Source organism: Physeter macrocephalus, chromosome 18, assembly GCF_002837175.3.
Source record: "Physeter macrocephalus isolate SW-GA chromosome 18, ASM283717v5, whole genome shotgun sequence".
Taxonomy (NCBI): domain Eukaryota; kingdom Metazoa; phylum Chordata; class Mammalia; order Artiodactyla; family Physeteridae; genus Physeter; species Physeter macrocephalus.
The window spans coordinates 92,369,358-92,397,335 of record NC_041231.1 but is presented as its reverse complement, the minus strand read 5'-3'; the positions used below and the strand labels follow the sequence as shown (position 1 = coordinate 92,397,335).

Below are 27,978 nucleotides of genomic sequence, written 5' to 3'. Positions count from 1 at the left end.
TTTGAGTCTTCTCCCTTTTCTTCTTGATGAGTCTAGCTAATGGTTTATCAATTTTGTTTATCTTCTCAAAGAACCAGCGTTTAGTTTTATTGATCTTTGCTATTGTTTCCTTCATTTCTTTTTCATTTATTTCTGATATGATCTTTATGATTTCTTTCCTTCTGCTAACTTTGGGTTTTTTTTTTCTTTTTCTAATTGCTTTAGGTGTACATTTAGGTTGTTTATTTGAGCTGTTTCTTATTTCTTAAGGTAGGATTGTATTGCTATAAATTCCCTCTTAGAACTGCTTTTGCTGCATCCCATAGGTATTTCTGTGGTGTCAGTTGTAATTTCTCCTCTTTCATTTCTAATTTTACTGATTTGTGTCCTCTCTCTTTTTTTCTTGATGAGTCTGGCTAAAGGTTTATCAATTTTATTTATCTTCTCAAAGACCCAACTTTTAGTTTTATTGATCTTTTCTATTGTTTTCTTCATTTCTATTTTATTTATTTCTGCTCTGATCTTTATGATTTCTTCCCTTCTACTGACTTTGTGTTTTCTTTGTTCTTTCTCTAGTTACTTTAAGTGTAAGGTTAGATTGTTTATTTGAGATTATTCTTGTTTCTTGAGGTGAGATTAAATTGCTATAAACTTCCCTTTTAGAACTGCTTTTGTTGCATCCCATAGGTTTTGGGTCATTGTGTTTTTGTTGTCATTTTTTTCTAGGTATTTTTAAATTTCTTCTTTGATTTCTTCGGTGATCTCTTGGTTATTTAGGAGTGCACTGTTTAGCCTCCATGTATTTGTGTTTTTTACACTTTTTTTTCCTGTAATTGATTTCCAATCTCATAGCATTGTGGTCAGAAAAGATGCTTGATATGAGTTCAGTTTTCTTAAATTTTCTGAGGCTTGATTTGTGGTCCAAGATGTGATCTATCCTGAAGAATGTTCCATGTGAACTTGAGAAAAAAGTGTATTCTACCACTTTTGGGTGAAATGTCCTATAAATATCAATTAAATCTATCTGGTCTATTGTGTCATTTAAAGCTTGTGTTTCCTTATTTATTTTCCGTTTCCTTGGTGTAACTGGGATGTTAAAGTCCCCCACTATTATTGTGTTACTGTCAATTTCCCCTTTTATGGTTGTTAGCATTTGCCTACGTATTGAGGTGCTCCTTTATTGGGTACGTAAATGTTTATAATTGTTATATCTTCTTCTTGGACTGATCCCTTGATCATTATGTAGTGTCTCTCCTTGTCTCTTGTAATAGTCTCTGTTTTAAAGTTTATTTTGTCTGATATGAGAATTGCTACTGTAGCTTTCTTTTGATTTCCATTTGCATGGGATATCTTTTTCCATCCCCTCACTTTCAGTCTGTATGTGTCCCTAGGTCTGAAGTGGGTCTCTTGTAGACAGCATATATATTGGTCTTGTTTTTGTATCCATTCAACAAGTCTGTGTCTTTTGGTTGGAGTATTTAATCAATTTACATTTAAGATAATTATCGATAGGTATGTTCCTATGACCATTTTCTTAATTGTTTGCGCTTTGTTATTGTAGGTCTTTTCCTTCTCTTGTGTTTCCTGCCTAGAGAAGTTCCTTTAGCATTTGTTGTAGAGCTGTTTTGGTGGTGCTGAATTCTCTTAGCTTTTGCTTGTCTGTAAAGCTTTTAATTTCTCCGTTAAATCTGAATGAGATCGTTGCTGGGTAGAGTAATCTTGGTTGTAGTTTTTTCCCCTTCATCACTTTAAATATGTCCTGCCACTGCCTTGTGGCTTGCATAGTTTCTGCTGAAAGATCAGCTGTTGACCTTATGGGGATTCCTTTGTGTGTTATTTGTTGTTTTCCCATTGCTGGTTTTAATATTTTTTCTTTGAATTATATTTTTTGATAGTTTGATTAATATGTGTCTTGGTGTGTTTCTTCTTGGATTTTTCCTGTATGGGACTCTCTGTGCTTCCTGGACTTGATTAATTATGTCCTTTCCCATATTAGGGACGTTTTCACCTATAATCTCTTCAAGTATTTTCTCAGTCCCTTTCTTTTTCTCTTCTTCTGGGACCCGTGCAATTCGAATGTTCTTGTGTTTAATGTCCCAGAGGTCTCTGAGCCTGTCTTCAATTCTTTTCATTTTTTATTTTTATTCTGCTCTGCAGTAGTTATTTCCACTATTTTATCTTCCAGGTCACTTCTCTGTTCTTTTGCCTCAATTATTCTGCTATTGATCCCTTCTAGAGAATTTTAAATTTCACTTATTGTGTTGTTCATCGCTGTTTGTTTGCTCTTTAGTTCTTCTAGGTCCTTGTTAAACATTTCTTGTATTTTCTCCATTCTGTTTCCAAGATTTTGGATCATCTTTACTATCATTATTCTGAATTCTTTTTCAGGGAGACTGCCTATTTCCTCTTAATTTGTTAGGTCTGGTGGGCTTTTACCTTGCTCCTTCATCTGCTGTGTGTTTCTCTGTCTTCTCATTTTGCTTAACTTACTGTGTTTGGGGTCTCCTTTTCACAGACTGCAGGTTGGTAGTTCCTGTTGTTTTTGGTGTCTACCCCCAGTGGCTAAGGTTGGTTCGATGGGTTGTGTAGGCTTTGTGGTGGAGGGGACTAGTGCCTGTGTTGTGGTGGCTGAGGCTGGGTTTTGTCTTTCTGTTTGGCAGGTCCACATCTGGTGGTGTGTTTTGGGGTGTCTGTGGCCTTATGATGGTTTTAGGCAGCCTCTCTGCTAATGGGTGAGGTTGTGTTCCTGTCTTGCTAGTTGTTTGGCATAGGGTGTCCAGCACTGGGGCTTGCTGGTTGTTGAGTGGAACTGGGTCTTAGTGTTGAGATGGAGATCTCTGGGAGAGCTTTCGCCATTTGATATTACGTGGAGCCGGGAGGTCTCTGGTGGACCAGTGTCCTGAACTCGGCTCTCCCACCTCAGAGGCGCAGGCCTGATGCCCGTTTGGAGCACCAACACCCTGTCATCCACACGGGAAAAGAGAAAAAAGTTAACATGTATACATATATAGATAGATAGATAGATATCGATATATAGATATATATATATATCGTTGCTCCCAAAGTCCACCACCTCAATTTGGGATGATTTGTTGAGAGGAGAGAGAGAGAGAGAGAGAGAGAGAGAGAGAGAGAGAGAGAGAGAGAGATAAAATAAAATAAAGTTATTAAAGTAAAAAATAAAAAAAGAAAGAAAGAACAACCAAACCAAAAAACAAATCCACCAATCATAACAAGCGCTAAAAATTATAATTACGTGGAGCCGGGAGGTCTCTGGTGGACCAGTGTCCTGAACTCGGCTCTCCCACCTCAGAGGCGCAGGCCTGATGCCCGTTTGGAGCACCAACACCCTGTCATCCACACGGGAAAAGAGAAAAAAGTTAACATGTATACATATATAGATAGATAGATAGATATCGATATATAGATATATATATATATCGTTGCTCCCAAAGTCCACCACCTCAATTTGGGATGATTTGTTGAGAGGAGAGAGAGAGAGAGAGAGAGAGAGAGAGAGAGAGAGAGAGAGAGAGAGATAAAATAAAATAAAGTTATTAAAGTAAAAAATAAAAAAAGAAAGAAAGAACAACCAAACCAAAAAACAAATCCACCAATCATAACAAGCGCTAAAAATTATATTAAAAAAAAAAAAAAAAAAGAAAAACGGACAGATAGAACCCTAGGACAGATGGTAAAAGCAAAGCTACACTGACAAAATCACACGCAGAAACATACACATACACACTCACAAAAAGAGAAAAAGGAAAAAAAAAATTATGTTGTTGCTCCCAAAGTCCACCTCCTCAATTTGGGATGGTTCGTTGTCTATTCAGGTATTCCACCGATGCAGGGTACATCAAGTTGATTGTGGAGATTTAATCCGCTGCTCCTGAGAGTGCTGGGAGAGATTTCCCTTTCTCTTCTTTGTTCACACAGCTCCTGGGGTTCTGCTTTGGATTTGGACCCACTCTGCCTGTAGGTCGCCTGAGGTCATCTGTTCTTTGCTCAGACAGGATGGCGGTAAAGGAGCAGCTAATTAGGGGGCTGTGGCTCACTCAGACCAGGGGGGAGGGAAGGGTGTGGAATGCAGGGCCAGCCTGCAGTGGTAGAGGCTGGCATGACGTTGCAACAGCCTGAGGCGCCGTGCGTTCTCCCAGGGAAGTTGTCCCTGGATCACGGGACCCTGGCAGTGGCGGGCTGCACAGGCTCCCAGGAGGGGAGGTGTGGAGAGTGACCTGGGCTTGCACACAGGTTTCTTGGTGGTGGCAGCAGCAGCTTTATCACCTCATGCCCATCTCTGGGCTCTGTGCTAGTAGCCGCGGCTCATGCCCATCTCTGGAGCTCCTTTAAGCAGCGCTCTGAATCCCCTCTCCTCGCGCACCAGGAAACAAAGAGGCAAGAAAAAGGCTCTTGCCTCTTCGGCAGCTCCAGACATTTTCCCAGACTCCCTCCTGCCTAATTGTGGCGCACTAGCCCCTTCAGGCTGTGTTCATGCCGCCAACCCCAGTCCTCTCCCTGGGGTCTGACCTCGGAAGCCCGAGCCTCAGCTCCCAGCCCCCGCCCGCCCCGGCGGGTGAGCAGACAAGCCTCTCGGGCTGGTGAGTGCTGGTTGGCACTGATCCTCCGTGTGGGAATCTCTCCACTTTGCCCTCGGAACCCCTGTGGCTGCGCTCTCCTCAGTGGCTCCGGAGCTTCCCCCTCCGCCGCCCGCAGTCTCCGCCTGCGAAGGGGCTTCTAGTGTGTGGAAACCTTTCCTCCTTCACAGCTCCCTCCCACTGGTGCAGGTCCTGTCCCTATTCTTTTGTCTCTGTTTTTTCTTTTTTCTTTTGCCCTACCCAGGTGTGTGGGGAGTTTCTTGCCTTTTGGGAGGTCTGAGGTCTTCTGCTAGTGTTCCGTAGGTGTTTTGTAGGAGTTGTTCCACATGTAGATGTATTTCTGATGTATATGTGAGGAGGAGGGTGATCTCCACGTCTTACTCTTCTGCCATCTTGAAGCTCCTCCTACATTTCTTTCTTTAAAAAATACTAATATAGGGCTTCCCTGGTGGTGCAGTGGTTGAGAGTCCACCTGCCAATGCACGGGACTCTCCCTGTGCTATGTGGCTGCTTCTCACTAGCTATCTATTTTACATTTGGTAGTGTATATATATCCATGCCACTCTCTCACTTCATCCCAGCTTACCCTTCCCCCTCCCCGTGTCCTAAAGTCCATTCTCCACGTCTGCGTCTTTATTCCTGTCCTGCCCCTAGGTTGTTCAGAACCATTTTTTTGGTTTGTTTTTTAGATTCCATATATATGTGTTAGCATATGGTATTTGTTTTTCTCTTTCCAACTTGCTTCACTCTGTATGACAGTCTCTAGGTCCATCCACCTTACTACAAATAACTCAATTTCATTTCTTTTTATGGCTGAGTAATATTCCATTGTATATATGTGCCACAGCTTTATCCATTCATCTGTCGATAGACACTTAGGTTGCTTCCATGTCCTGGCTATTGTAAAGGGTGCTGCAGTGAACATTGTGGTACATGACTCTATTTGAATTATGGTTTTCTCAGGGTATATGCCTAGTAGTGGGATTGTTGGGTCATACGGTGGTTCTATTTTTAGTTTTTTAAGGAAACTCCATACTGTTCTCCATAGTGGCTGTATTAATTTACATTCCCACCAGCAGTGCAAGAGGGTTTCCTTTTCTCCACACCCCCTCCAGCATTTATTGTTTGTAGATTTTTTGATGATGGCCATTCTGAGTGGTGTGAGGTGATACCTCACTGTAGTTTTGATTTGCATTTCTCTAATGGTTAGTGATGTCGAAATATGCTTTGAATGGATACTCTTATGCATCATCTCATTATGTGTCATCTCTTATGTAGTTACTATAGTCTGAATATAGTAGAAAAAGTTTTGCATTGGCTTTACATGTTGGGAACACTTCCCAGTCTCACTGGTATAATTAGATAGGTGATAACTTCTGCCTTCTAATAACTAAAGGAGCCAGAAATTTATTGCTGTTATTTAGTTTTGTTTTTTTTCTCATGAGCCTGTTTGGTTTAAGTTTATGTTCTGTGTTAATATGTGGTTACAGGTTGGTAAACATTGCATTTTGCCACCTTCTTAGATGTGTCAGTTCATGTCCCTTTCAGTCTTCTTTCCCTTCTCTCTCCTCCTTTGTTTCCCTCAAATAACCAGTCCTCTAACTTTACTTATTTATCCTCTGTATTTCTTATATGTTCTAGAATGAACTTATTTTTATTCACTGTATCTCTTTTACATAGCATTTTTTCAAATCATAATAGTTTTAGAAGTAAGACCAGGCAAATGTCTTTATGTCCCAAACAGGAAAGTCTACCATAAGTTGATTTTTCACATCACTTTATTTTATAATAGCTAGTTTGGAATAATGGCTGGAAAGGACTGTTTATTGGAGAAACCAGCATGTCTTGTCTGTGTTTCTCTTAACTTTATAACTTCATTAGCTAAATTATCAGTCCTGTTTCTAGCCACAGAAACACTAAGCAGTCCCAGAATTATTTATGTGCTCCCAAATAGCCAATAGATGCTCTCGAAAGAGTCTTCTTTAGGGCTTCCCTGGTGGCGCAGTGGTTGAGAGTCTGCCTGCCGATGCAGGGGACATGGGTTCATGCCCCGGTCCAGGAATATCCCACATGCTGCAGAGCAGCTGGGCCCGTGAGCCATGGCCGCTGAGCCTGCGCGTCCGGAGCCTGTGCTCCGCAACGGGAGAGGCCACAACAGTGAGAGGCCCGCGTACTGCAAAAATAAAAGAGTCTTTTTTAAACATTGGAAGTAGTCATGTTTATTTTATTTTTTAAAATAAAAGTAGTCAAGTAACTTTAATTTGTCAAATATTTTTCTGCCATTAAAGCTTTTAAAGCTCAAATAAATGCATAAATGTGTCCCCCAGGTGAATTCTGCTATGCTGGCTTCAGACTTGTATTATATGTTTTGGTTTGTCTTAAAGTTAATTACACTGCTTTTATGTGTTCATCACTTATATTTCCCTTTTGTTCAAAGATGCATTATCTTATGGTTTGCAACCACCTTTTATTAATAATGGACTTTATTGATATGAAGACTTGGGTATTTCATTAACTTTGACTTCTTCCTTCCAGCGTGGAAGTGGGGAGGGTGCATAGTGTTGAATAGTTTGTTAGGTTGATGATCGTGTTAGAGTTTGCACGTAATACTGTTATAATGGTTCACTGGATTTGATTGTTCAAAACAAGGAAAGGAAATTACCTTAAGTTTGAACTTCTCAGGCTTCCCATGACCCAACCCTTGTGTTAGTGGTCCCACTGATCTGTCTGGTAAAGTAGCCCCATCCTTCCTTGTTTAAATATTAACAGGGACTTGCCTGCTGTGAAAATTGCACTTACATGTTAACTCTTTGCAAAGCTTGATTCTGCCTTGGCAGATTGCATGAAGGTGAGACTGCAAGTATTGTTGAATTCTCTAAAAATGCATTACCGTAGTCTAGACTTTTGTGAGAACTGTTCATGTTAAAACAGTTTATTTTGAACATTAATCATGTCTGTGTATTAATAATTTTCATTGCAGGTATTTGGTATTCTCAGATATAAGAATTTCTGAGTCCCACAGTTCTAATTTCTATTTATTCTAATAGGATTTATTTAGTAAACAATGACAAGTAGATCAATTAATCCTGTTTTGAGGCTCTCATAGAAAACATCAAAATTAATATAATAAAAAAACTTTAATGTACTTAAGTTCTTCCTTTATTGTAACTACCTTTGTAGAGAATTGGCATGTAGTACACTGCCTTTATACTCTGCATGCATATATGTAGTTTATTGCATGTCTGGAGAAGCTTTAGTCTTCATTTAAAGAATCTGCTATTTTTGTTTAGTAAAATATAATGAGAATAGTTGGGATAATAAACTTAGAGAAAATAATCCTAGCAGCTTTATTACGTTTTTTAAATAGAGGGTGAAATTGTAGGTTGATTGTGGTGTTTTCTGTTGCAGTTTGACTGTTCTTTAACACAATAGTAAATTGTATTGTATTGGTAATTCTCCTTTGGTACTTTATAGCTGGGTTCTGTAAAAACAGAAATACAAAGCAGAAACCAGGTCATGTTAGAGGTGCAGTATCTAAAACTCCTGTAGCAAAATATACATAAAAATTATGACATTTTTGAAAATTTTATTAAAAAACATATTGATATATTATTGCCAGTAAAATCATATAACACAAACAAGTGAAAAAACTGGCAACATAGAGTAATTTGATGGCTCAGATGTAAGTAGACAGGAAATTTAAATCTGATTTTCTCTTTTTCTTGAAAATTTTGTGAATTAGAAGAATTTATTTAATGAGACTAGTTGTAGGGAGTCTTTTATTAGGTGATACCATTGACCTTTCCTTAGAAAACCTAATATTGTTAGCACTTGGTATAGAGAAATAATGCTCAGTTGATAATAAAGTTTTGTATCTAATGTTTGGAGGTGCACATCTTTTAAAAATTCATTCCATAACACTCTACAAAGCACACAGCATATGTGTAGCAGTTACTTCTGAGACTGAGAGAATAAACACTAATTTCACTTACTTATTAGTTTGGGGATGGGGGGACTCATTTGCAGAATCTCCAGTTAGGATATCAACTGTGGATGGATTTTTAAGGAGAAGTTTATCAGTACTACCGTTTTATAACAAGGCATACATTTTATTGAGTAATAAAGAAACAGTAACTGAAATGTCTTTGTGAAAGATGGTTTCTAACACATTAAATCTTTAGTGTAACTCTGAAAATTCAAGTGCCCCATTTCTTTAAGCTGCCCTGAAGTCCGGTGCTGTGATGGGCTAGAATCATGGATTGAGGATGTGAAGGGTTATGTTGAATTACTTGGTCTGCCGCTAACAGCGTCGTGTTTAACAACCCACGCAACCTCATTGTCCTCAGTTTCCTGGGCTGTAAATTGTATGACGTGGAAGGTCCCTTCAGCTCTGACATTCTAGAAGTGTTGGAGTCTGCAGTATAAAACTGAGTTTCAGAGCCTGTCATTAGAATGAGACATTGACATTTTGGACAGTGATCTCTAGCAAAAGTTATTGTAATGTGACTAGCTTTTTCTTGCATCCTAATCTCCACATGCCAGAGTTTACTTTTTCTTTCCCCATACCTTCTTACTTACAAAATGAATTTGAAGGCGTTTGTGGCAGGCATATCATGCATTTTTCTTTTGTATGTCTCTCTGTTCTCCAGTGGAGAGGGTCTTGAGTAAAGCACAGTTCCCTGACTCCTTTGCCTTTACTCTATTCTGTGGTAATGCCATCCTAGGTGGTGATAAGTGGTGTACTTCCCAGTGTTGCTTAAGAGTTTTGTGCTTCTCTAAAGCAACTTTCATTTCTACCCTGGGGCATATTTATTTTTGGGACTTTGAGACAGGCAGTTTTCATCTTGGTGACTGGGATTGCTGGGGGGAAAAAAGTAATTTGAGAGGATTTAATGCAAGGTGTGAACATCACCTGCAGCCGTGATTCTCAAGGGTGTTTGCTTGGAGAGGGACCCTTAGCCAGAGTGGGAAGATGGCAGGGTGGCTTACCTGAACCTGGGGAAGCTGGGGGGCTTGGAGACTCTGCCATGTGGCCCTTCACCTAGATTCATTTGCCATGTGAGCCACTGTCACAGTGGTAAGCATCCTATCACTCAGATGTTCTGGGGTGGGAAAACAGCCGTGGCTCTCTGGCACCTATGCTTAGACTTACCCAGGGTCAGGTGCAGTTCCTGGTACCCTACTTATGCCTTCTTTCTCTTCCCTCATATTCAAGAAATTGTATCGGAATGCAGTGAGTGATTTGAGAGCGATGACCTTGAATCTACTTTGATTTATATATTTAAAATATTTAAAAAGTCATTCGCAAATCTGATTATCATTATCAATGCAATTATTTGTGACCTATTTCCTAGTTCTCCAGAGGTTTAAAAATAAATGGGATCTGACTTTATTTTACAGTGATTGAAAGTTTTAAAAATCTCCTTGCCTTCTTGCTTTTGAGAAACGTCATTAGCATTATAGGTCTTGATAAGATTACAGCTGCATTAATTATAGTAGCAACTGTAATTACCTTCTGTCTGGCTCTTTGTAGCTTACCCTTTCCTATACATTAATTCATTTGTACTCCACAGGAACCCTGGCATTACTGATTATATAGGGAGGCAGCAGTGTACTATAATTTGAAATCTACTCCTCTAATCTCAAGTTCTTTAGGTTCTATTAAGCTGCTTACCTTGAATGGAGGGAAGTGAGAAAGTGAGACCCATTTATTGTTATCTCCATCCCTCCTGCCTACTGACTAATGTCACGGCTCAACCATTTCTAGTTCCCTTTCATATTCTCACTTACACGTTTTGTTCCTTCATGTTTCTTGTTTCCTCTTTGATTTCTTTTTCCCTTTCCTCCTTCTCAGTTTTACTTGCCATTTTATTTTGTGTCAACGTAAAAACTTTTTTTATAAGGAGTTAATAAAGATTTGCTATATATTTTTTAAAAAATTCTGAAAAGAATATTTTAGTCTTACCTTGCTATAAGGGTGCTTAATTTAGGAAATGAGTGAGTAAACGTATTCCTTAACTGTAAACAACCAATAAAGAAGCTAATCAAACCAGTAAAAACCTAAAGAGATTCTGCAGAGAGAATTCTCTTGGGTGTGTTTTTTGTTTTGTTTTGTTTTGTTTTTTGAGGGGGCGTACGCGGGCCTCTCACTGCTGTGGCGTCTCCCGTTGCGAAGCACAGGCTCCGGACGCGCAGGCTCAGCGGCCATGGCTCACGGGCCCAGCTGCTCCGCGGCATGTGGGATCCTCCCAGACCGGGGCACGGACCCGTGTACCCTGCATCCGCAGGCGGACTCTCAACCACTGCGCCACCAGGGAAGCCCTTGGGTGTGTTTTTTAAAGGTAATTTTAGAAGGTTTTAAGGTAAAACACAGTTTATACTGTTTTTACTGTCAAATGATTAAGTCAAGAAAATCCTTCCATGTTTTTTAAGGATATGGCGTATGTTCTAAATTCTAGTTTTGTCTTTAGGCCAGATAAGTATTGAAGCTGTAATCAGAAGGATTTTGATGTAGATAACTTTCAGTCTTTAACATTTCACAACCAACATTAATCGTAAATTCTTGAATTAAGGTTTGTTTGTTTTTCAGTGTTCAATACTGAGGTTTTGAATTAAGCTTTAAAAATAATGTTTGGCCAGTCTTTTGATTGGAACTAAGAATGCATATCTCAAACCCACATAATTTCTACCTCATAAACTATGTTTAGAGGCATTTAATTTTTGAAGGTGGGGTTTTGCACAGTGGAGCTCCTTTATGCCAAGTCTTAATAAATCTTTTCAGTGAACTCTGGTTTTAGCGATAGGCTGGTTTAAGAAGCAGAAGATGAACAGACAGGATTTGTAGCAAAGATCTGTGCTTGCTGTGTTAGCAGTGTTGTGTCCAGATGTACTGGGAAGTCTATGTAGTTGAGTATGTAACTTGTATCTGGCCTGCACAGCCTCCCACACTACAGTGTCATTTCTCCTTGAAGCCCTTCCTGATCTTTTTTTAGGAGAGTTGACCACTCTCTCATGGTGATCTGCTGTCCTTAAAAACACTGATCAGACCACGTCTGACATTGCATTCCAGTTGTTTGTTTACAAGTTGTTTTCCTCAAGACCGTAAGTCCCTTTGGGGCAGAAGTCATGTGATGACTCAGGACAGAATAGGTTTTTTTTGGGGGGGGGTTGGGTTTGGGGAGTCTTTATGTTGTATCTAAATATTGATAAAATAATATTTCAAACCTACTTCATTTTTTACTCATCTGTAGCGTTTTGGAACTTTTGTGTCGGTTATGCATGTGCATCAGTGTATTGTGTTGCGATGTAAAATGTACATCCTCTTTGTTTTTCGTTCATTTCTACACTTATTTCACTGTCCTCACTTCTCCAGAAGGGCAGCGGTAATGCCAGTCACAAGGGTTGAGGACTAAGATTGTGAATGTAAAGCTAACAAATAAGTGCCAGATGCCCCTCCCCTGACTTCCTCCCTTTAGGTTGCCTTTATACCGCCCCCCAGCGCTCCTCGGTGACATTTTATAATGATTTGAAGAGTAGCAGGAGGGCCTTGACGTTTTCATTCACGATTGGATGTGGGGATTTGAGCTGAATGCGGCTTACAGGTTCCTTATTCTTGTGTCGTGTTGTTCTCTCTTTTTTTGTAGGAGCTCGAATGCCATCTGTTATTAGGTCTGTTATCTCTGCTTTCATCACCTGGTGCAGTAATTTGGGGAATATGGGTTTGAGCAAGAGCAGTGACTAAGTTCTTGCATCGCTACCATGGACGCTTTACCTACTGAAACGGAAGCGCTGAGCGGCTTTATTGCCACAAACATTAAAGCTGGGGAGGGGGAGGGGAAGCTGGGATGAAGTGAGAGAGCGGCGTGGACATACATACACTACCAAATGTAAGATAGACAGCTAGTGGGGAGCAGCCACATAGCACAGAGGGAGATCAGCTCGGTGCTTTGTGACCACCTACAGGGGTGGGATAGGGAGGGTGGGAGGGAGGGAGATGGAAGAGGGAAGAGATGTGGGAACATATGTATATGTATGACTGATTCACTTTGTTATAAAGCAGAAACTAACACACCATTGTAAAGCAATTATACTCCAATAAAGATGTTAAAAAAAACACCCCAAAACATGAAAGCCTTGGAGCTACTGAAATTTAGAATTCAGGAGATCAATGGTGACCTAAACGGGAAGGAAATCCAAAAAAGGGGATATATGTATACGTATAGCTGATTCACTTCGCTGTATGGTAAAAACTAACGCAGCATTGTAAAGTAACTATACTTCAATACAAATTTAAAAAATAAAAAAGTAAATAAATAGAGCATGGGGTAAAAAAGAAAAGAAATATATAGAATTCAGGGGAGCCTACTGTAGCAAGACAGCCAACCACCTGAGTTTTTTTTTTTTTTTTTTTTTTTGCGGTATGGGGGCCTCTCACTGTCGTGGCCTCTCCCGTTGCGGAGCACAGGCTGCGGACGCGCAGGCCCAGCGGCCATGGCTCACGGGCCCAGCCGCTCCGCGGCATGTGGGATCCTCCCGGACCGGGGCACGAACGCGCGTCCCCTGCATCGGCAGGCGGACTCTCAACCACTGCGCCACCAGGGAAGCCCGCACCTGAGTTCTTTTAAGGGTCAGTACTGAGGTGGAGTTACTGATGTGCAACTGCTTTGACTTTTGAATATTTTGATGTACATTTGATTTAGATTGTGAAAAATAAGTTGGCACCGTATAAATCTCCTCCCACTGTCGTAAAAGGTATATCTGCTTGCAAAAGATGTAATTAAATCATAAAATTAAATGCTTTTGGTAGTTTGCCTCCAGCAGGTATCTCCATTACTACAAGAAGACATCTTGCTTATGTGGATTATTTATTTTATGTATTCTTTGTCCAGTATGATGACTTGGAAATAGTTGTCATTAGTTGTACCAACAATGCTGTACGAATGGAAGAAAAAGTTGCCTTAGAATTTCCCATTCCAACGTGTTTTCATCTTACATCTTCCACAGTTCTGGATCATACATAAATTTCACGTCATTATAATTATAGTGTAGATACTTTTCTGTGCAAGGAAGAGTTTTGGTATTAAATAACCCTCAAACTTTTAGGGGATTTAAACTTTGTATTGTGTCCTTATCTTAGCTTCCTCTACAACCCAGAACTCTGGAAATGCACGCTGGTAACATCAGGACCTTAGTAGGCTCTCTTTGCTTATACTTTGATTCACGCTTTGAATTCTGTCTTTTTGGACAGTTGAGTCTTACCATTCTTCTCTTATTTTAATGTCTTTTTCTAGGTGTCATTGTTCTAGTTAAGATTTAAATTCTTCGTAATTGCTGAAATCTTAGTAGCTAAAATTGGCGCTTGAATTGTAATGATCTTGTGTTTTGAGTCAATTCTAGCATTTCCGGTAAAATTTTCCAACCCAGACTAGCTGCTTCTTTCACTTAACCCAACTTCTTTGTTTTACTTTGCTTTCTTCTTTTAAAATGAAAATATTTCAAGAGAGTTACTTAAGTGTGACTATTAGAGAATGCTTGCTTTCTTGGGAGGAGCCTACATATGAGGAATGACATTGAATGGAGTAGAGACAAACTTAGGCTAAATTTTTGTTTTTCTATGTAATTAAGTAGTTAAAAAGCCTTTGGAGGCTATGCCGAGTAACAGCTCCAAGCATTTTGTAGAAAAACAGTAAACTGAGCTTTCCGTTCTAATATTCTTAAACAATATTCAAATTGATGGGTCTCTATTAAGTGAGAATCGATGTCTGTAGTGCATTTACTCATTTTTGTTTGTTTGTTTTTGGTTGAATATCTACCAGTCTTCTCCTACCCTCTGCCCCAGCATTGGGTTGGGTTTGCTTTTATTAGGAAGCTTTCCAGCAGGACGACTCAGAGCTTAGGGTTCGGATAGGTCTTCAGAATGTCTGTTAATAGGACTGAATTTGTGTGAAGTGAGAGCAGTTAGTAAGAGATGAAAAAAACTTGGCATGAGGCCTCTCTGGTGGTAGTGGAGGTGGGTGGTAACATATTAAGGAAACAGTGAGTGACCTTTAAAATTAGGTGAGAAGAATGAAGTATTGAAGGAAAGTCTGGCTGTTTATAGAACCTTTAGAAGAAAAAGAAATTAAAGGGAAAAGAAATAAACAATTGGAGTCCAAGTTGCCAGATTACCAGTGCTTTTATAATGTGTAATGATATTCTTAGGCTAACTTGTACACATGACTTTAGCTTTGAGAACCAGAGGGGGAACGATTGGTTTGTATGTACAAACATAATTTAATTAATAAATACGTATTTTGTAGGTAGTCCTATTTCTATGTGTGTGTGTGTGTGTGCGCGCGCGCGCGCGCGTGCATGCGTGTTTACATATATGCTTATACTACAGGGGTTGGTACTTTTCTGCTTTTGAATGACCATTATAATTGGCTTCCTGACATGTTGACAGACTGGGCTTTCTAGTATGTATGGGTGGGATGTTTTTCCTCAGCTCTAATAATGTTCAGTGAAGTTAGCACTATGGGATTTGGGAAAGATTATTTGCTCATGAAGATCCATAAACAACACTGAATATTGATTCAACGAGTATAGCCATTATTGTACAGAATATGCCTTTTTTTGTATAGGTTTTTCAGTGTTATGAATTCACAAGTGTGCATATAATAGTGAATTATATAAAACAAACTAGCTTTTGGTTCAATACTTTGTAATATATAATAATTTTAGCTAAAAAAATAGTTTAGTAACATTCTTTACTGGATTAGATCAAATGTAAAAACGAGCACGGAATCAGGGTTTTGTAGCTGATTTATAAATAACTGCTGAAAGCCTCAGGCTTAAAATTAAATTTGGTTTAACAGGACTGAATTTTATGTGACACTTGTAAGTAACAACTTAGAGAGATGTTTATTAAAGATGGTTAATAAGCCCACTGAGACATATTTGACCATTATTTAGAGGAGATGAAATGTGAATTTACATTGAAAATGGGAAAGATAAAATCTCGGAAATAGAACATTTGAGTATGTCCCATTCTACCTATAAGGCAATCTTCTTTTTTCATCCTTGGATTAAAATCACATATTTCTATTTTAATAACTTACATCTTTATCCCTGTCTCCTCAGTGGTCTCATGTTATTATCAGTTTATCTGGTCACACTGAGCATTATTGTTCCCATCTGTTCCTATTAATACTTCCTCCTTTAATTTCTTATTACGTGTGATTGAAATGATGTAAAAACCAATATTTTCACTCTCCTTTTCTTTCAAACTCTGTTGTCCTGATTTCTTTTCTTGCTCTCCTTCTCTTCAGTCTAGCCACAAAGGGTGATGAAATTCGCAGTAGTCACAAAATAAATTGGTACTCATTGAGCAGTGTTCTTTTTCCTTCACAGTGCTAGGCATCAGTAGCTAATCAGAAGGGATTGTATAGAGAAGCAGTGTGTGAGTGTCTAATGGTGGTCCTTACGGCTTGGTCCCTTCATAAGTATAGCATGTTCATTTTCAGTATAAATTTGCTCCACAAGTTTCCTTTTTACCTTTCACATTTTTATTCCTTCAGCATGTTTCCCTGTTCCTGAGTCCTTGTTTCCTTTCCTTTTTGTCCCACAGATACACCTTCTTTAAGACATCTCCTTCAGTTTTATTATTTATTCTGTCAAATTTCAGTTTGTTTTAGAGGGTAATAATATTGATAACTGCACATATAATGGGTAATGATTTGTAGTATATGTTTTTATTCTGTGGTCTATAGATTTAAGGAGTTACTTTGAAATAGCAATTCTGTTTGCAAAAGGATTTTTTAAAAAGATGGTATAACAAGTATAAAAGTTCTCTTCTGCTAGTCTGTTTTTTAAAAAAATAATCACTATGTGGTTGAATTTCCTTTCTTTCATCTTTGACCAGATATAATGAGGGACTTTTGTGTTATTTCCTACTTGTTTTTAGTGTGGTATATTTTTCAATTAAAAAAAAAACAGACTATTGCTAGGTCTGCCACTCTTTAATGAATCATTGGATTGGAAAATAACTCATTATATCATCAGGCAGGATATGTTCCTTTATTTGCATGTAGATAGTTGGAGATGAATAATTTATCAGATGTTATTAGTACAGGCTCATATTGCTGAAGTCTCAGCAGGATATAATGAAATTTGTCTCAGGCTAGTATGAAAATAGCATGCCTTTGCATAGTCATTATTGAACTTTTGGCATCTCTCAGAGAACTATTATGTTATCATGCCAATCTTGCTCACCTCTTCATTAACTGGACTTGTGATTGAAGAGTTCAGCTTATCTTGAAGATCTGTGAAATCTGGTATGCCAAATGCTTGCTTGAGACTAACTATGTTTCTCCATCAGAGCAAGAATTTTCAGAATGAATGAAGTACTTAATGTTTCTTATTAAAAGCGATTAGTACAAAAAAGGCCATGACTGATGGTTTTATTACTTCTGGTCCTGAAAAGCTGTCTGTACAGGAGATGTTTAAGCAGTATCTTTCTGAAATGAGGGGTGATGAAACATACATATAATTGCTTGGAATCTTATATCTGTACTAATTATGTATTTGAAGTTATTTTAAATAATTGCTTTTAAAAAGTGGGCTTTGATTAGCTTGTGGCACGACTGCGTGAGAAGGTCAACAAATCTCCCCACAAGCAACAACAAAGCTGGACAAATGGTCAAAAACAAGCCATTCCGGCATTCTGGAAATTGACTAAAAGCAGTCAGCAAACTGAGAAGTGTTTATTTGTGCAAACAACTGAGCTTTGGGTAAGAACAGTGTGAGTCTGTGGGGTTTGTGCTACTGGTGCTACTGCCGTTTTCCTTCCTCAGCTCTATGGGCAAGGTTGTTCACCCAGGGCAGGGCAGGCTGTAAAATCCAGCAGCTTCACTGCTGCTCCCAAGAAGGCTCAGTTGACTAGGAGGACTGTTAGGGAAAGTGAAGATGTTTATGGCACGTGACGGGGGGCGGGGGGGGGTAGGGGATGGGGGTGTCTCTGGCTCTACACACCTGAAGTTGTAGGCCTGTTTGGCAGAAGTGGGAGACAGACAGACTAGCCACGGATTTAGCAGAGACTTCGGGGAGGTGAGACGGAGAGAGGATGCTTGATAGGTCTTCGCAAACTGTAAGTTGATTGGAGGTTGTGCACATGCACAACAGGGACCAGAGTGGGCCCAAGCTGCCTACACTTACCTGTCGGCTGGAGCTTGCATGCACATCGTGAGAGGGTGGGAGAGGACGACCCAGGAAAGCCCAGGAGAAAGTAAAAGGTGGGGCAGACTTGAAAATGGCCCTACGTTTGAATGCTCTCGGCTCATACACAGATCAGTCAACACATAGTTAGGAATCTTACTGGTTTAAGGTGTTTGAGCATATGCGTGACCAGTCCTTGACTTAGCTTCGCTATGCAGATACAGAATTGACTGCTGGGAAGTTACGCTTTTGGGGGAAGAAAGCCAAAAAAGCTAAGAAAGGAGATTAATGACCATTCATTGTGGCGACATAAACTTCATAGACTACCCTTTGGGGGATAAATATGAATTGAGAGTTGCTACAATATATTACCTAAAATTTCTAGTATTTAACAAAATATTATGATACATACAAAGAAACCAAGTATAACCACATTCAAGCGGGAAAAAAGCAGTCAGTATCGATTGTCGTTGAGTGGCCAGAAATGTTGGATTTAGCAGACAAAGACTTGAAAGAACTAAGTGAAACGATGTTAAAAGCATTTGAGAAAAGGATGATGACAGTGACTTGAATACAGAGTCACAAAATGATAGAAATTATGAAAGAGAACCAATAGGAAATGTGGAGTTGAAAAGTACAGTAGCTGAAATGAAAACATTCATTAGAGGGGCTCAACTGCAGATTTGAGATGGCAGAAGAAAAAAAATCTGTGGATAGACCAAGAGAAATGATCTGATTTGGTTAGAAGAACAGAGGAAAAATGAAAAGGGCCTCGGAGGCCATTGGGACAGCATCTGGCACACCAACAAATGTGTCATGGGAATCACAAAAGAAAAGGATACAGTAAAAAACAGCAACAGCAGCAACAGTAGTTTTCAACAGTACTGGATGAAAACTTCCCACATTTGATGAAAACCATTACTTTCGGATCCAGAAAGCTAAATGAATTCCATGTAGGGAAGTCCCAGATATCCACACCTATACACATCGTAGTCATTGTAGAAAGAGAGGGAAAATAACACAGCATATCCTAGACCTAATTGTAAGAGTGAAAACGATAAAACTTGTGGAAGAAAATGTAGGAGGAATCTTTGTGCTCTTGGGCTAGGCAAAGAGTTCTTAGATATGACACCCAAAGCATGAGGTGTAAAATAAAATATAGATAAGTTGAACTTCATTATATTAAAAATACTTTAATTTTCAAAAGATGCCATTATGAAAGTGAAACTATAAGCCACAGACTGAGAGAAAATATTTAGAAATTATATATCTCATAAAGGTCATATAACCAGAATATGTAAAGAATTCTTATAATTCAATAATAAGACAAATGCTATAACTAAAATATGGACAAAATACTGGAGTAGACATTTATATTAGTGAGGGTTCTCCAGAGAAAGAGAACCAATAGGGGGGTGGGTGTGTGTGTGTGTGTGTGTGTGTGTGTGTGTGTGTGTGTATAATGAGATGTATTATAAGGTATTGGCTTCCACCATTAAGGAGGCTGAAAATTCCCAATGTCTGTAGTCGGCGAGGTGAAGACTCTAGAGAGTTGATGTGTAGTTCCGGTCCAGGTCCAAAGGTCTGAGAATCAGGAGAGTTGATGGTGTAAGTTAACAGCTGGCAACTGGGCAGGTACGAGACCCAAGAAGAGCTGATATTTCAGTCTTGAGTCTGAAGGCTGGAAAAGACCAGTTACTCAGCTCAGTAGTCAGACAGGAGGAGTTAGTTCCCTCTTACTCAGCCTTTTTGTTCTATTCAGGTCTTTGGTTAATTGGATAATGCCCACCAGTATTAGGGAGAGCAGTGTGCTTTACTCATTCTACTGATTCAAATGTCAGTCTCATCCAGAAACACCCTCACAGACATACCCAAAATAATGTTTGGCTAAACGTCTGGGCACCCTGTGGCCCAGGCAAGTTGACGCGTAAAAATTAACCATGACGACCTTTTACCAAATGGGAATACAATTGGCTAATCACACGAAAAGGTGCTCAATATCGTTAGTCATTATGGAATGCATATTATTCATTCAAAGCATAGTAATATACCAGTACATGCCCACTAGAATAGCTGTTGTCAGAAGTTACAATATGAGTGAGGTCTTGGTGATGTGGAGAAACTCAAACCCTCATACATTACTGGTGGGATATAAAATGGTAGCACTTCTTTGGAAAAGTTATTTCTTATAAAAGTGAATATAAATTTATGACATAACCCACAATTCTTTTCCTAGGATTCTATCTAAGAGAGGTGAACACATATGTCCGCATGAAGATCCGTATTCAGATATTCTTAGAAGCATTATTATAAAAGGTGTTAATTGGAAACAGTCCAAATGTTCATCAGCTGGTTGATAGATTAACAAAATGTAATATATTTGGTATGGGAGCATGGATAGACTATAAATAAGCTTGAGAGAGGTTGGGGGGTGATGGAAATGTTCTAAAAATGGGTTGTGATGATTGTACAACTGTATAAATTTATTTAAAATCATTGACTTGTGTACTTACAATGGGTGAGTTTTACAGGATGTACTTCAGTAAGGTTATAAAAAATAATATGTATGTATATAGAGAAAATGATAAATATGGAAAATAATAATTGGTGAATATCAAGGAGATGGGAATTATTCTATTCTTCCAACTTTTCTGTAACTACAGTTAATTCAACATTTTAATGGGTCTTAGAAGTGTTCTGATTCTTTTGTAATGTTTTTTAAAAAAATAAGTTTAAAAGCTTTTGTTTGTTCTTAAAAATCCAACCCTAGAGTGTCATTTTATCTCAGCTTTTTAATTCTTTACTTCTTTGATTTACAGTTTGCTTTGAGCAGATGATCTGCTTTTGCACTTGGCCTGCAGGGCCAGTGCCCAAGTGAACCCTTCCTGCTTCATATATTTACATATCTGGTCTATGTTAGGGACCATTCATAGCTGTGGAATGACACTCTGAGGATATTTCTATTTCTCTCATCTGTGCAGTATGAATGTGCAAATATTCTAAGCAAAGCACTTTTGACTGTAGGACTTGAACACCACTGTCTTTCCCTTTGGTAGTATTTCTTAGGTTCAGTGATCATATCTTCTCCGGGTTGTTTTTATTTGTTTTCATAAAAGAAAAAGTTAAATGCAAATATTAACACATTTGTTGAAAGCAGTAAAGTGAAGTTGTATGACTCATGCTAACGTGTATTTCTATGCTTTATTTGAAGGTCACTCTGTGAGACTGCTGAGTCAGAAAAAGGATAATGGAAAACGGTTGGGGGGAGCACGACTGGATTTGCCAAAGATTAGGAGGAATCCACTGATAGAAATCATTTCCATCAATACTGGGTAAGCTTCTCTCTAACTCATAAAATATTCAATATACTCCATGAATTTTCCTGGCTATATGACATAGAAAAGTAGTTGAACATTTCCATGGGAAAGAAAAATCAAAAATGAATTTTTTAAAAAATCAGACATGAATATCGTTCCCTCTAAGATGTTCCCTGTATGCAGTTGCACTTACATATGCAGCAAGTGTTGTTTTCTTTGATTAACATTACTCTAACTTCTTTTTGGTAATAAATGTGGATTTTGTTTTTCAGCACTGCCCTTGGTTAAAATCTTTTTAAGAAGAGTATTTCATTCTGTGAAATGGTTAATACACCCATCATCTTTGACTATTTTTTTCAATAGCATTATAGTAAATGTTGCCCAAGATCCTAACCATATTTTGATTATTAACTATCTGAAATGAGTATTTTTAAATGTTACTTTTATGAGCCTTAAACTGAAGATAAACATCGTGACTGAATATCAAGTACTCTTTAATTGCCATGTTGGTCTGAAGTTCTGCCTGATTATAACTCCTGGTATAATCAGTCATACTTGGTTTTATTTGCATTTGTTGAATTTGGTTCTTTTAAATAGTGACTCCATTTGAAAAAGTTACTTATTTCCCACTTTAATCTATATTATCATAGTCTGGTAATAAATTTAAATTTAAACCTCATGCAAGTCCCTCCATTCATGCGGCTGCCTGACATTTCCCACAGATTTAAGCCTTCCTGCTCCTTTTAAATTTTAATCTTCCTTCTCTCTTTTTAAAAATTGTCCTCCTCTGCCCTTTGCTTTCTTCATGCTCTTTCCCACTGAGAACAGGTGAACTTATCTTTGCTGCTCCAGCATCTTTCTACCTCTCTCCAAGCCAGTGCCGTCCTTTCCTCCTGCACTGTTGCAGCTGTGTTGTCACTGGTTGTCTTTTCTCTCGCCTTATCATCCACCTCTGGTTCATCCCCCCCACTGCTGCCCAAGACCGGGGACTGTTGAAGAAGACATTTGGCTTTTCCCTAAAAGCCCTTGGGGCCTTGCAGTTGACTTCGTGATCTTGTCCAGGACCAGTGTCTGGCCTTCAGTGTGGAAGATTCATAAACCTACTAAGTCAGAATTTAACAGTCAGAAGCGTAGCTGTCACATTGACCGGAGAATCTAATATATTCTCTGGAGCCTGAGCCAAGTTATGGGTGTGGGCTGTTTGCTGTTCCCTCTGTCTCAATCACTCTTCTCCTTCCTTCACATCCTGCGTTGCTGCTGCTGTTGTTTTTGACTCCTGAATTCAAATTCCTATTAAAATTGCAGCATCCCTACATTTCCTTTCCTCCATATTTGCCTTATTTTCCTTTGTAACATTTCTCGGTATTGAAATAGACATATGTCCGTTTATGTTGTAATTGTCTCCCCTCACTGGCATGTAATAAGCTCCATGAAGGTAGGGAATTGACTTTCTTTTTTTATCATTGTATCCTTAGTACACAGAAGTACGTACACAGTAGGGATTTAGTAAGTGTTCACTTATGAATGAATAATTGAGTTCTGTAATTTGAAAGTTGAATGGGATCATGATAATTTCTTCTTGCAGTGCAGATTGCCTTGCCACTTGCACAGTAATGCTTGGAGTTTGGCTAAGTGTACTTTCTCCTAAACAATGTCTTTAGAGGGGCAAAGTCTAAATGTTTCTGATAGTCTCATTTTTTTTTTTTACAAAAAGGCAGGACTGATCAACTCCTTTTTGACTGGCACATTCCTTTAAGTATGTTATTATTTTAGGGCCTGACAAACCCTTTTGTATTAGAATCCATTATTTTAGGATCAGGGTGACTTTGTAGCTACTTGCGACCTGCTGAGTGTCGATTTTAACTGTTTGTTTTCAAAGGTACTTTATATTTTTAGTCTCCGTACTTCTCCATTTTGTCACTCCCCACCTCACACTCCAGTGTTCAGTCTCACTGAACTACTTGACATTCTCAGCCTCAAGGTCCTTCTCTCTCCTGACTCCAGGCCTGTCTGTGTGCTGTAAGGATCCCCTGGCGTGTCCTACCATTTCTTCGCTTACTTGTGGGCAGTCCTGCTGTACTCACCTGTGTGCCCCTTTCTTTGCGTGGCTGCTCGTCCCTCCTCAGCAGGAGGGGAGGAAATACCTCCATCTTTCCGTTGTGCGTCTGCAACATTCCCGCTTTACCTTGATTATGGCACTTCTCAGGGTGCAAATTTGTATTTTCTACTTAGTTATGAGCTTCGTGAGTTCGGAAAGTGTTTCAGTTATCACTATTACTATCTCTGACTTCAGGGTCCAGTACCAAGTGAGTACTCAATAAATGTTGAATTAATGTTGTATTTTCAAGCCACTACTAATTTATTTTGCCGTACATTTTTCAAAATTTCCCTTAGGTAGCCATTTTAAATGGCATTAAGTTACAATTTTTCGTGTATTTATAATTTGAATTTTTCTTCTCTTGGATTTAGTGTTTCTTATAATGAGGCTATAGACTTTTTTAAAGCTCACTGGATATTTCCTTTCACTTTCTCATCCTCTCACATCTCTCATATTACAGTATAGAACTGCCCCTTAGTAAATAAATTAGCAAACATTCTTTTGCTGTTAAGAGAATTAATCTGTACTGTCACTCGTTGAGATAAGAGTTTCTGAGCTTCTCTGACTACTGATCATTTTCCTGAATCAGTTGGAGCCTTATCACTTGTTCTCAGATGAAAGTCTCTCCATGAGTGTTTGTCGACAGTATCACTCTTAACATCTTTACCTTGAATTTTATTTTTTTTTACCTCCAGTAGAGCTCATTGCTTTTTTTCATTTACATTTAAATGTTTTAAAAGAGTTCTATGGATAATTATTTCTCTCAAGGGAAAATTATCATCTCCATCAAAATCTTAACACTTTTCAAAGTTTTATGGCTTCAAAATTAAATATGGATATATAAGTTTCATATAAATTTTCTATTCATCAGTTAGGGAAAGGACCCCATTTGCAGCAAGTTTTATTACATGTATTGGTAATTTAGCAAAGTTACTATTAAACTCTACGGAGTTGTTATGCTTTGTTACATTTCTAACTTAAAATGTAAAAGGAGTATATTCGTCACTGTAGCCAAGGAAGAAGTTGAAAATTTCATATCATGCTAGATTGTGGATGAGCTGAGACCACTACTTATTTGATCACATTGTGTATAATAAGAGTACCTTCAGTTCTTAAATAACATTTATTTTTTCTTTCCATACTCTCAATTTTATGTTCAGTTATTCATCCTTCTTATGTTTGCTGTATTGCATATATAAATTTGGTCTACTCGGTTCCTTGTCTCAATTTACAATGTTCTTTTTTTTTTGAGGTGAGCCTTCTGGGGTTAGCTGCCCCTTGTCCAATATCACTCTTATTTCTAGACTGTCCCTTATGGAGTAAGGACTCCCTGTAGACATGAATAGGCACATGTTTGTCTAGTAGGATGATGAGAGCTGTATGGACATGACTCTGAAATGCAGGAGAGAATGAAGTTAATCATTGCTAATGTATATTGAGTGCTTAATGTGGGCCAGACAGAATTCTGTGAAATGTGTATTTTTTCCTGTATTTTGTCCTCACAATAGCCTTGTGAGATTTTTCTGTAGATGAGGAAACTAAGTTACAGAGTGGTTAGGTGACTTCACATTGTCATGCAGCTAGTAGGTGACTGAGACTGAGGCTTATCTATTGCGCCCGTCAGACACTTTTGTGGGTTCACAGGAGCAAGGGATCATATCAAGTGTGGGAACAGAATAATCTTTGCATTATAGTGACATTTGAAATGAAATTTCAGCATCTATAGGCCACCCACATTTCTTGCTTATGGTTCCTATAGCAACCGAGCCAGGAAGGAATGAGAGCCTGGGTGGTAGTTTTGGGAAGGAAAAGCAAGGGTGGCAGTACTGTGTAATGGTTAAGAAGATGGGCTTTGGCATTCTCCAGTGGATTTATTTGTAACCATGGATTTGGAAGTTCCAAAGAGTGGTTCGAGATAGAAATACAGGGCTAAAAAGAAGTCTTAGTTGGAGGGGTGAGAGTTGAGGTCAGTGAAGGTGAATGGTCAGTGCCCGTGTATAAGAAATAAAAGGAGAGAGAGGAATTATCTATGAAATAAAACTAGTCAGTGGCGAAGGTTTTATGAAAAGAAGTGTCTAACTATCAATTACTTCTGATTCCTTGAGGAGAAGTAATGCCAGGTTAGGTGAATCATTTTCGAAAGAGCCGGAAATTTGCAAACCACGTTAGAAATTAGTAGGCTTTGCTACAGGAGGACTGCTCTTTGGAGGAGTTCTGCTATAGAATGAGAGGCGTGGTTTTTAGAATAGAAGGATATTTCTATCTGAGCTTGTTTAGAGGCAGAGGGGTAAGGATTAGAAATATATTGACAGGAGAAACTGTTTAAACAGCAACAGCTGTGAACGTAGTTAGAAAGGTAAGTGTTGGAGAGAAAGACACCTTCATGCTTCCTCAGACATAAGAGTAAAGGATGTAAGTTTAAGTGTAGAACTTATCAGTTCCTTTTTCTTAAAGGTCTTCACTGATTTAATTTAGAGAAAGGTGCTCAGTTCCTCCATGCTGTCAGGCAAAATGGAGGGTGGAGGGTTCAGTGTCCTGTCCCTTTATGTTTTGGTTAATATACTGTGGTCTCTTTTTGATTCCATTGACTTGAGATACAGCCAGTTCTCGATCAGAATCCCCCCTCATTCCAAGATTTGTCAGTTTTCCTCTTCCCCGATTTCCTCCCTTTGGTGGTGGTGTCCAGCTGATATTCTACCCTACAGATTTTCTGTAAACTGGAAGCTATGTCTAATCTGAAATTCTAATTAAAAATTTGGCCAGAAATAATCTTGTTTCTGGGGTAAATATATGAAATTTGAAGAGTCATACCAGAGTGTTCCATTTTTTTCATGAAATTCGTGGAATGAGGTCATGGTCCTGATGCACAACAGAGTAGGAAATCTGTGGATATTTATGTAGAAAAGTATCAACCAAGTGCCATGGTCAGTATAATAGGGAGTCAACATGTGCCTAAAAGGAAGAAGTGAGCTGAGTTTGAAAAGCTCACTTTTTGTCAGGGGACCCCATTTGTGTGATTGCCTCATTTTTTTTTCTAGTATTAAAAATGGAGTGTGGAGACAGAAGGTAATATAGGGGACAAAAAGTTAAAAATCAGAAAATGGGCCCTAAAGAAAATCTCTGCTTCATTTTGCTGTCTCTGTCACTATCAAAGTCATCATTTTGACAATCCCTTGGCAATTTTCATTCTTCCAAAGCCAAGAGTTGGGTGCTGCTCAGCAGTTCTGATATAAGGTATATCATTTTTTAGATACTACTATCAGATTATCCCTAGTTTGAAGGGGTAATCCTCCCCAGGGCTAAACACATCTTAGAAAATACCATCTGACCCTGTAATACTTTACTGATACTTTCACTTTAAAAATTTATCGTCTTTCTTGTTATTTGCCATCTGCCAGACATAAAATGATGGTATACGGGAACCTTTAAGGGGAATCTAATTTTCTTTGAGATTACATACTTGAATTTATTACATTTTTTAAAGTATCTGTTACTTTTCCCCCTGTGACATCTTAGCTTTGGGAAAACAAACTAAGATATTTCAACTTTTTTTCTATAATGTCCAGAATTTATCAGTCCCTATTCCAGGGCTAGATACATAGGTGAATGAATGAGTGAAAGAGAAAGAATGCAAATTTCTCTCATAGAAGTGAAGTTGTTTTTAGAGAAGTAGGATCATTACTAATAACATTTTGCTATCTTTCTGGTTCTAATGATTAAAACATGAAATAATTATTAACTGGATATAATCACAGTGCATTTGAAAATATAATTATTATGTGCTTACCCGATTACCAGGTATGGTATTAGATATTATGACATATACAAAGATAAACATTTCCCAAGTCGACAGGTAACTAACGTTGACTGAAATAATCCAAAAAATGCAGCTGTAAACACAGAGTTAATTGCAGCTCCTGTATGGGGAGGATTTGGGTCTTGTTCTGTTCCACGTTCTGGGGAATGAATGCTTTTAGGTGCCAGCATGACACTCTTCTAGGGGTGAGAGTACACAGCAGTGACTCCTGAGACCTCTGAATATAAGCGGTGTGAGATACTCAGGTATCCTCTTACTGCTCCTCTATGAGATGTGGCAGCAACATAGTAAAAAGGTCTTCTCCTTGACCTTTGTCATCAAACACAAGTACTGCCATTGTCAGTACACGTGTGGAAAATATAAGCCTCAAATGCTACCTTTTAATTTTACTCTTTAAATTACAGCTTTCAGAAAATAACATTCTATTTAAAAAAATTTGGTGGTAAAAAATTTATTGGGTTGGTCAAAAAGTTCGTTTGGGTTTTTCGTAACATCTTATGGAAAAACCCGAACGAATTTTTTGGCCAACCCATAATTAGAAGTGTTCTTATAAAGCTTGAATTAAGGTCCCCAAAAAATCCTGTTAGAAGGTTGAATATATGCAGTATGACACTTGTATTAGGGTAAATCTTTTTTAACTTTTTTGGAGAATAAAATTTGGTATATTTTATTTTATAATCCCTTTGAAATGACTACGTGTTTCGTATATTCAATGATTCATTAACTTCTTATATCTTAGCATGGTGTCAACAAATAAGTGTTCTTTTTTTTTTTCCTAGTTATACTGTACTGTTCTGTTTACATGTCCTGATTGTAATAACCGTGGCACTATTCTGAATCTGCTGTCTTGAGAAAAGCTCCCTCAGCCTCGGTGCCGTCCTCAGAAACATCTCTTACGTCCTGACACCTTTTTCCAAGAGGCAGTATCTCAAGATAAAACATTTTCCAAAAAGAATTCAGCAGACTTAATAGTCACTC

General features: G+C 38.5%; 1 protein-coding gene across 10 annotated transcripts in view; it reads left to right on the top strand.

Moving 5' to 3' along the window:
• CDKAL1 (CDK5 regulatory subunit associated protein 1 like 1) overlaps positions 1 to 27,978 on the top strand; it is a 678,378-nt gene that overhangs the window by 207,272 nt on the left and 443,128 nt on the right. For all 10 annotated transcript variants that reach the window (XM_024121827.3, XM_024121823.3, XM_028479372.2 and 7 more), the window contains one exon: positions 20,980 to 21,100. In XM_024121827.3, the coding sequence (XP_023977595.1) occupies positions 20,980 to 21,100 (121 nt within the window). The remainder of the gene's footprint in view (positions 1 to 20,979; positions 21,101 to 27,978) is intronic.